Raw genomic sequence first — 9,608 nt, 5'->3', positions numbered from 1 at the left:
CACTTACTTTCGCTCCTTCCTTGAGCATCTGGGCAAAGCCCGGAGCCTTGGGGACATGAAGCGCCATGGCTGGCTTGCAGAGAACCCGTCCACGCGCTCGCCCAGTAGACCCCGGAGTTAGAGAGGACACGCACAGCCTTCTGGGACCGTGGCGTGCCTCCGCCTCACGCTCCTCCTCCCTTGCGCTGGCCCTGCCCTTCCCCAGCCTCGCCGCGTTGTCTGAGACATCGCGAGAACGACAGGGGCTTCCGCAGCCAGGACCGAGCTGACCATTCCCGATCAGATCGATCGATCCGGCTAAGCGTTAGGCGCGCGGCCAGCCTTGGAATGACGCAGGCGCGAGAGGTCAGCCTTCCGTGGCTCGCTTCCGGCTGTCGTAGTGCGTTTTCTGAATTGGAAGCCAAACTTCCTAAACCTAGTTTTAGGTAATCTTCCGAAGCTAGCCACCAACATCAGGACAGGTGTGCCCTTTCTTCCTGAAGCACAGAGCGCCTGCCCGCATCCCCCAAAGGCGAGTTCGGGCGTCAGCTGTGTTGGGTACCGTAGGAATGCGAGGGACGAGTAGGCGATCTTTAAAGTCGTTGAACAGCTGCTTATCGAGTGCTGTTATGTGTCAGCTTCTGTGTGATTTGCTTTTTACACGGTATCTTTGTTCATGGCCAGTCTTACGAATTAATATCTCCATTTTGTAGGATGTAACGAAACTGGAATTCACAAATGGTAAATAATTTGCCCAAGATCAGAGAGCTATTAAGTGTTCAAGTTAGGATTTCTATCCAGATCAGACTAAAAAAATGCGTGTTCTTAACCATTATGTATATTTCTCTTTCCTACTTTTTTCTTTACTACCTCATAATCTTTTTAAAAAATAATTTAAATTAGACGAGAGAGAAAGTGAGAAAGCAAGCCACCAGGTCCTGGACTCAAATTGCAGTTGTCCATGTGGGAGTCCGGTGCCCTTAACCACCACGCCTCCTGCCACACACACCCCCAGTCGTTTTTTTTTTGTTTTTTTAAAGTTTTTTGTTTTTAATTAATTGATTTACATTCATTCACTGAACATTGTCACAGCATATATATATATATATATATATATATACACACACACACATATATATATTTTCCCCCTATTTCTCACCCTATGCCATTTCTCACAGTCCTCCACACTATCTCAGGTATCCACAGTTTTTCATTCCTTCCCCCCACCCCCCGCATTTTATCGATTCACAAAAATTTTTAAGTAATCTAACTACTTTAAATCAGCTGATATATACACATCTATTAATACATGTCTGACTTTAGGCATGAAACTGAGTAGAATGAATATACTATAAGGTAGCACTGAGCTGATGCCATATAGCTTACTACGGTCATTAAATAGGTATTTTTTACTATAGTTTTTAATTTCAAGAAATTTGCTTTGCTTATAACTTAAAGCCAGGAAACAGGTTAGGATTCTGTTCAAAAAGCAGGTACATGAACTTATTGGCAGCTCAAGACAGGACAAAAATCCTTAAAACCGGAATACGAAGCCTAGAAGAAAATCAGCAATGTTTTTGTCAAAAGTCATAAAATTCTCTTTCACCAGTTCAGTCCCATGTACTTAACGGACTTGAACCATGGTCGGCCACGTGGGAGTCTAGTACCTTAACCATCACACCACTTGCTGGCCCAGTGTTAGCTTTAATAAATCAAAGAAATGCTAAGGAAGGAGGCTGAAAACTTAAAGTCAGGAAACAGGTTGAAATTCTGTTCAAATAGTGGGTACATGAACCTCTTGGCAGCTCAAGATAGGACAAAAGTCCTTAAAACTGGAAAACAAAGCCTAGAAGAAAATCAGCAATGTTTCAGTCAAAAGTCATAAATCCATTTCACTGGTTCAGTCTCATGTACTTAATCTATCTTCTGTTGTGGTTCAATATTCTTGAATTAAATTTTTGGGATATAACATTCAACTCCAGACTTGTCCCTACCATTAAGTTGGCCATTTTCTTAAAAGTTTTTGAACTCTTATTTCTGTGTGTCTGCATTTAATTTTCCAGGTATAACACTCCTTGAGAACTTTTTGGAGAGCTGATCTGGTGTTGGTAAATTCTTTCAGGTTTTATTTATCTGAAAATGTTCTTGGTTTTTTCCTTCCCATATGAAAGATAATCTTGCCGGGTACAGTATTCTTGGTTGAAATTGCTTTCCATTCTTTCCTCACTCTCATTGTTCCCAATGAGAGGTCCACGGTTAGCATGATGGGATATCCTTTGTAAGTAACTTGACATTTCTCTCTTGCCAATCTTAGTATATTGAATATTATATCCCAGAACTTAATTGGGAAAATTGAACCAAAACAGAAGATAAAGTACATGAGACTGAACTGGTGAAATAGATTTATGACTTTTGACTAAAACATTCCTGATTTTCTTCTGGGCTTTGTTTTCCAGTTTTAATATTCAACTCCAGACTTATCTCCATGAATAAGTTGGCCATTTCCTTAGTTTTTGAAGTCTTACTTCTGTGTGACTGTATTTAATTTTCCTGGTATAGAACTCCTGCACATAGCTGCCTTCTCCCATTCTTTTAAAACCTGATTCCTCTCATCTTTCCACATGAACACATGGCTGATTTCAAAAAGAAGAATATTCACTTTGCAAAAGTAATCCACTCTCCTTGTAGAAAGTGCAGAAAACACAAAGCAGAATCTTTTGATAGAACCTTTGACTTAGACGTGGAAGTTCTGGATATTGGGCAGATCTTGTGTGCCTTAACAGATCATCACCTGTGTCGAGCATATCATACTACATTTTCCTTCTAATAAGCATTTAAAATGCATAATTATTAAAATAAATGCTTTTATGCCACCTCGAATGAAATGGCAAGTGAACGATCTCTGGAAACATTGCAAGAGATTAGCAGTTCTCAGTATGATCTAGGGTTCTAAGGCTCCCAAGACCCTTTCAGGGTCTACCAGGACAAAAATGTTTTCCCATTGATTCTTGGGCATTTCCTATCTCATTTGTTCAGTGGGGAATTTTATAAAGGCTTACATGATGCATGATATTTTAGTTTGAATGTAAAAGACATGAGAAACCACTTGTCTTCTGTTAAGCCACATGTAAAAGATTTGCAAAAGCGTAAAACAATGTCACTTCTCACTTTTGGAATATAGTTTTTTAAAGTAAATTGTGTTAATAAGATGAATTTATTGCTATTTATATATGAATGTTTAAAAGCTTAATTTATAATATAACAAACCTGTATAGTAATTTGTCATAAATTTTTGCACTTGCTAAGAATGCTTTTTAGATGAAAATTTATTAATTTTGTGTGATTTGGGTTAAACCATATTCATAGTTATAGTGTCAAAACTTTCCAATGATCTAAATAATGAGTCAAATATTTTTCACCTCAAAAAGAAACAAACACAAATTCTCAGTGTGGTTTCAAGGCTTAGGTTCTTTCTCTCTTTTACCTCCCCTTTATCTTCTTCCTCTTGGCCTTTTTCTCTGTCTTCTGGCCACATAGTTCACCCTGATGCAGAGTCTCCTTTATGTTTTTATCTCTTCTGTACTTCTGCCTCAGGGTTTTTACTCCCAGTGTTCTGTCTACCTAGAATGTTCTTCTTCCCCCTGCCCCAGAGGTTTTTTTTTTTGTTTTTGGTTTTTTTTTTTGCTATAGGGCACGTGCGCTCGCCAGGCAGACAGAGAGAGACATAGAGACAGAAAGCGAGAAATCACCTCCAGGGGGAATGGTCACTCCGCAATCCCTTCTCCATTCTCCTCTTGGGATCTTGGGCCCGCACGCACACTCGCCCGGCGTGAGTTTTAAGCCACTGGGTCCAGGACGCGAACCACGGGCGACTCTGTGGGAGTCCAGCGACATAGCCATTACGCTAACTGCTGGTTCCCCTTAGAATGTTCTTCTTCTCCCTTTTGACAGTTAATTCTACTTTAGTAAGTAGATATTTAGGTTAGAAAGTCTTTGGTGACTCCCAAGACGTTCCCCATTTGTGCACTTAATATAGCCCTTACCCATAGTCGTAATGACAAAATTATAATCTTTTCCTATAGGAGGTAGATACTGTATCATCAGCACTTTTAATTGTATATTGCATAGACTAAGGTCTCAATAAATAACAATCAAATGATGACCAAATGCATGTCCAGAAGAGAAGACCAAAGAATTGGGATACTACAGCCTGATCGTGTTTCTCCGTTAAATTCACATGTTGAAATTCTAACCCCAAGGCAATGGTATTAGGAGGTGTTGCATTTGGGGAGGTGTAGAGTTATGAATGGGATTAGTTCCCTTATAAAATAGGCCCGAGGAAGCTTGTTCTCCCTTTTACCATGTGATGATACAACTAGACGTCACCATCAGTGCACTATGAAGCAGGTCCTCATCGTTGAGGTGCCTCTACTGGTACTTTTAAAAAAAATTTTTTTAGAGGCTTTTGCTATAGGGCGCATGTGCTCGCCTGACAGACAGAGAGAGACAGAGAGACAGCGAGAAAGCCCCCCCCCTGGGGGGATGGCCACGCTGCAATCCTTTCTCCTCCATTCTCCTCTCGGGATCTTGGGCATGCACACACACGCGCCCGGCGTGAGTTTTAAGCCACCAGGTTTGGGATGTGAACCGCGGTCGACTACATGAGAGTCCAGCGACATAGCCATCACGCTAACTGCTGGTCCCCTTCTACTGGTACTTTGACCTTGGACTCCCTACATTTGAAGTTGTGAGAGATACATTTCTATTGTTAGTAAGTTAACCAATCTAAGGTGATTGTTAATAGCAGCAGACTTAAGACATGGGAGGTGTAGTCTCTATTCTTGCCGTCCAGAAATCCATGCAGTATAGCCAGAGAACATCACAAGGCTTGCTTTTTCACTTTCCCTCTCTTTCTCTCTGGTGAGAAATAGCAAATTGAAAAAAAAAATAGTGATAATAAACTAAATAAAATAGATAATTCTTTTTTAAAAAACAGTACCTAGTGAAGGTTTTCTGATAAAAAAAATTGTTAAGGATCTGCTTGTAACTGAGCCTTTCCTACTTTGTTAAAATACATTTCCTTATCTTTTTAAAGGAAGATAAATTCTCTGATGCTTTTGAATTATTGGTTTGTCAGTTTACTGGTTACCTTTTCTACACTTTAGCCAGTTTCCCATAACAAATGACAAGTTTAGGTTTCTCAGGCCAATGTTTTATTCAAAGAACAGGTATTTGGCAAGGCTATTCCACAGTAAATTGCTTTTCCTTTATGCAATATTTTATGCAAAAGTATTTCAAGGACAAGGTAAGATTGTGAGCAGCTTTTAGTGATCTTTACTCATTATTTGACTCTGTGCATAGGAACCGGTTGTAGGCTAAATCGTGTAAGTACAATATTGAACCCTATCCTGGTTCTTGTATAGAGTTTGCATCTTAATACCAGTGCAAAGATTTGTGTTTGGAAGAACAGTCTCCTGATCAATTAAATGATTATTTCTAAATAAGTAAAACAAGAATGTTTTTATCCTTTCCCTCATTTCTTCTTATTTTGTAATAGTCAGTACCACATTTGGATGACCTAATTGAATCTCTCCATAGTCCATAATAAGAGTAATAAGTAGTATCTACTAATATTATTGAGCTTTAGAAATGACTTCACTAGCTCTTAGTCCTGTTTTTTTAAACATTACATAAAGAAATAGCTTAGACTCAGCCACTATATCAGTTAGCTATTGCTGCCTAACAAATCACTTTGAGACAGTGGTTTAAAACAACAATCACTCAGTATTTCTCACAGGCCTAAGATTGATTGGGCAGTTTGACTGATCTGAAAATATTGGTACAAAAAAAAAAAAAAAAAGGGAACCAGCAGTTAGCGTAATGGCTATGTTGCTGGACTCCCACGTAGTCGACCGCAGTTCGCGTCCCAGACCCGGTGGCTTAGAACTCACGCCGGGCGCATGCACGTGCGTGCCCAAGATCCCAAGAGGAGAATGGATGAGAAGGGATTGCAGCGTGACCATCCCCCCCTGGGGGGTGATTTCTCGCTTTCTGTCTCTATGTCTCTGTCTGTCTCGCGAGCGCACGTGCCCTATAGTGAAAAACCTCTCCAAAAAAAAAAAAAATTGGTACAAATTTACATTGCAGGATTCAGTAGCAGGTGATATTACTTAAAATGTCCTTTCGATGTTATACTGTCTTTTTTTTTTTTTTTTGGTGGAGCTACAGTGAGTGGTTGGTAATATACAGATTTTTAAAAATCTGACTAAAAACTAGTATGATCACCTTTTGTATCATAGAACTTGGTGTCTTATTTATATTTATTTGCTGTCACTTATATCTCAAAACAAATTCAGGAAGTTTTTGTTGGGCACAATATTGGTTATTTCTAAAGGTACTTGAGTATTTGCATTGGGTAGTTTCTCAATTTTTCTCTGCCTTACTCAGTTATACAGAATATCCACACTCTGGGGCCAGCCATGGCTTGGTGGTTAAGGTGACTGAATCCCACATGGTCAACTGTGCAATTTGAGTCCCAGACCCAGCAGCTTGAAAAACATTCTAGGCACATGTGCATACATGCCCCAAATCCTGAAAAAGGGAGATACAGAGAAGAAGGGATTATAGTGTGACCATGCCCGATGGGGTGGGGGGTGCCTTCTCACTTTTCTCTCTGTCTCTGATGAGCCAACATGCCCTCTGGGTATATATATCCCACACTCTGAATTCTGACTTGAGAATATATACACACACACACTTAAGCTAGTCTGAGTCTATTTGGGCCACCAGAGTGGGAGGCTCCTCCCCTGGAAGAAGGTGTTGGGTCTGTTGGTGATGAAGTGTGGCTTGTGCTGACGAGAAAGGGACTGGTGGGGCAGTGGGAATCTGATCTTGGAGTGGTGGAACTACTTGACTGCCAGTCATGATCTCCTCCATCCTCATGATGAGGATGGAGTGGACACCTGCGCGATGCCAGGTGGCCATGTCCCGGTGACACTGGGTGACATGTTGTGGGTAATGCTGTGCGAGTCGTAGCACAACCAGATGCCATGTTCCTCACCTGTACTGGGGACTTCTGGAACACCTGCCCACATAGACAATCTCCCCTGAGGACTTCTTCGTCTTCTTTAGCTGAGATGCAAAGTACAAGAAGTGGGGCTTGGTGACCACGTGGTTAGGTGCAAAGTTGCTCAAGCAGCAGAGGGGCAGCAAGCTGCATTTGGGGGTTGGCAGGCAGCGCCCCACCACCTTATAGTCTTGAAGCATGCCAGAGGCCTTCATGGTGCTCTAGCCACCACCCATAAAAGAAAAGACTATATATATATTTTTTGGAGAGGTTTTTGCTATAGGGCGTGTGCACTCTCTAGACAGAGAGAGACAGAGAGACAGAAAGTGAGAAATCAGCCCCCCCCAGGGGGGATGGCCATGCTGCAATCCCTTCTCCTCCGTTCTCCTCTCGGGATCTTGGGCATGCATGCACACGCACCCGGCATGAGTTTTAAGCCACCGGATCCAGGACGCGAACCGCGGTCGACTACATGGAAGTCCAGTGACATAGCCATTACGCTAACTGCTGGTCCCAAGAGACTATAATTTTTAACCGTCTTTTATCCAGTCTTACCAAGCCTAATCACAAAAATTTGTATTTGGGAAAAAGTCTCTAAATGCCGTGCTGTAAATTATAATGATTTATTATCATTTAGATAATAAATTTTACTCCTGAATCAAGCCAAACTATCTAAGCTCTAGTTCTTTGGAGAACAGAGTTTGGTAAATTGCATTTTAGTATCGCGCCATTGTGTTCTAATAAAGGAAATTAAAAGGGAGAGTCAAAGGTAATAGATTGTTGTCTCTCCTCTCAACCCAGTTTTTGGTGGATGTCAATCACATTCTTTTTATAGGACCTGTGGAGAAAATATATCTCATTGTTTTTATTTGATGGCCTCTACGAATCTTACACACACTAGCCAGATGTGTGGCCAACCTCTATCAAATTTATAGAGCTATTGTGCAACATTTTTGTATACTACTCTTACTGCTTAGTTTTATGACTTTTCCTGCTTGTTCTTTTTTCTTTTGTCTAAACTTCCTTAACTTAAAAAAAGCACTTTATTGTTTTTATTTATTTTTATAAGCCAGATCAAACCCTTATGGAATAAGGTGGGGTATAAATATTGTTATGAATTTACAGATGATTTGGAGATGATCAAAGGGGCTAGAAGCCTCTCTTCAGAATTACTTTGAAAAATAGCTTAGGAGGAATAATTTATAGTTTGTTGCTTGAACTAAAAATACAACCATACCAAAAGTCACACAGTATCAAAACATCAAGTGAGATTGAGACTTTCCTACTTTATACACACACATATACATATATACACATTTATACATATATATTTATATTTAATTAAAAACAGTAAAGGGAACTAGAGGATCACTGTGGATTTTTTTTCTCTAATAATTGGTTTGTACAAGATAGTTCCAGATTTCTTTTAGGTACTTAGCCCATGAGCCTGTAACTATTTTTGTGGTTAGATTAGTAAGGATATTTGATGGTTCAAATGTTTATCAGCCATCATCACTCTCACTTATCCTATTCTTAATGTTTTGGCTATTTTTATAAGAATGATTTCCACTAGGATTTTCATTAGGGTTGGTCATTAGTCTCAGGGGAATAAAATTAAGAAACAGTCTATGTGTCTATTTATGTAGTAGCCTGCTACAGCAATTACATTTTCTCATTGCTATTTGATTGGGCTATTTTCTGTTCCTTAACAGATGTTCACTCCTCTCACTTGATGCCAAATTGTACCATTGAGGTGAAAGTTAAATCACATCAGGAATCCAGATGAAGAAGGAGGAAAATGGCTACCAAAAGCCCCTTCCAAAAGATCGTTTTATCCCCTTACATCACCATACAATGCTTTTTGACAACTGAAGCAAATGTAATTTAATAATAACTAGAAATAAACTTTCTGAGATGAGTAAGAAAGTTCATAGGAACTAGAAGTAAAAAATGAGCGATATAAAGAATTATGTTTAGGGAGGACCAGCAGTTAGCGTAATGGCTATGTCACTGGACTCCCATGTAGTTGACTGCGGTTCGCGTCCCGGACCCAGTGGCTTAAAACTCACGCCGGGCACGTGTGCGTGTGTGCCCCAGATCCCGAGAGGAGAATGGAGGAGAAGGGATTGTGGCGTGGCCATCCCCCCTGGGGGGGGGATTTCTCGCTTTCTGTCTCTGTCTGTCTGGCAAGTGCACGCGCCCTATAGCAACCCCCCCCCCCCAAAAAAAAAAGAGTTATGTTTAGGGACCAGCAGATGGCATCATCATTACATTGTTGGACTCCCACATGGTGCAGTTTGAGTCTCCAACCTAGTGGCTTGAAAATCACCAGGCACATGTGTGTGCATGCCCAACATACAAGGAGGAGAATGGAGAAGATATTGTAATATGGCCATTCCCTCTCACTGTCTCTGTCTCTCTTTCTCTCCCTGGTGAGTGTATGCACCCCAAAGCAAAAACTTCTCAAAAAATTAGGTTTAAAAAATGTGATAATACACAGTCACTTATATCAGAATGACTCTCAAAATTTACCAAAAAATCACAAAGGAGAAAGTAATAAAAC

At 40.4% G+C, this 9,608-nt stretch overlaps 1 protein-coding gene and 1 pseudogene across 2 annotated transcripts in view; both read right to left on the bottom strand.

Annotated features, from left to right (window-relative positions):
• CCT8 (chaperonin containing TCP1 subunit 8) overlaps positions 1–173 on the bottom strand; it is a 19,378-nt gene extending 19,205 nt beyond the window's left edge. The window contains exon 1 of one of the 2 annotated variants that reach the window (XM_027766241.1): positions 8–173. In XM_027766241.1, coding sequence (XP_027622042.1) covers positions 8–67 — 60 coding nt within the window. In that variant the 5' untranslated portion in view covers positions 68–173. The remainder of the gene's footprint in view (positions 1–7) is intronic. The other variant, XM_006163261.3, reaches the window with a different exon arrangement.
• Positions 174–6,645: 6,472 nt separating this feature from the next.
• On the bottom strand, positions 6,646–7,260 carry LOC102493498 (60S ribosomal protein L18a pseudogene; annotated as a pseudogene).
• Positions 7,261–9,608: the final 2,348 nt, after the last annotated feature.

Source organism: Tupaia chinensis, unplaced genomic scaffold, assembly GCF_000334495.1.
Source record: "Tupaia chinensis unplaced genomic scaffold, TupChi_1.0 Scaffold141724_1, whole genome shotgun sequence".
Lineage (NCBI taxonomy): Eukaryota > Metazoa > Chordata > Mammalia > Scandentia > Tupaiidae > Tupaia > Tupaia belangeri.
Note: the sequence above shows the minus strand (reverse complement) of the source record. Positions and strands in the feature narration are given on the sequence as shown.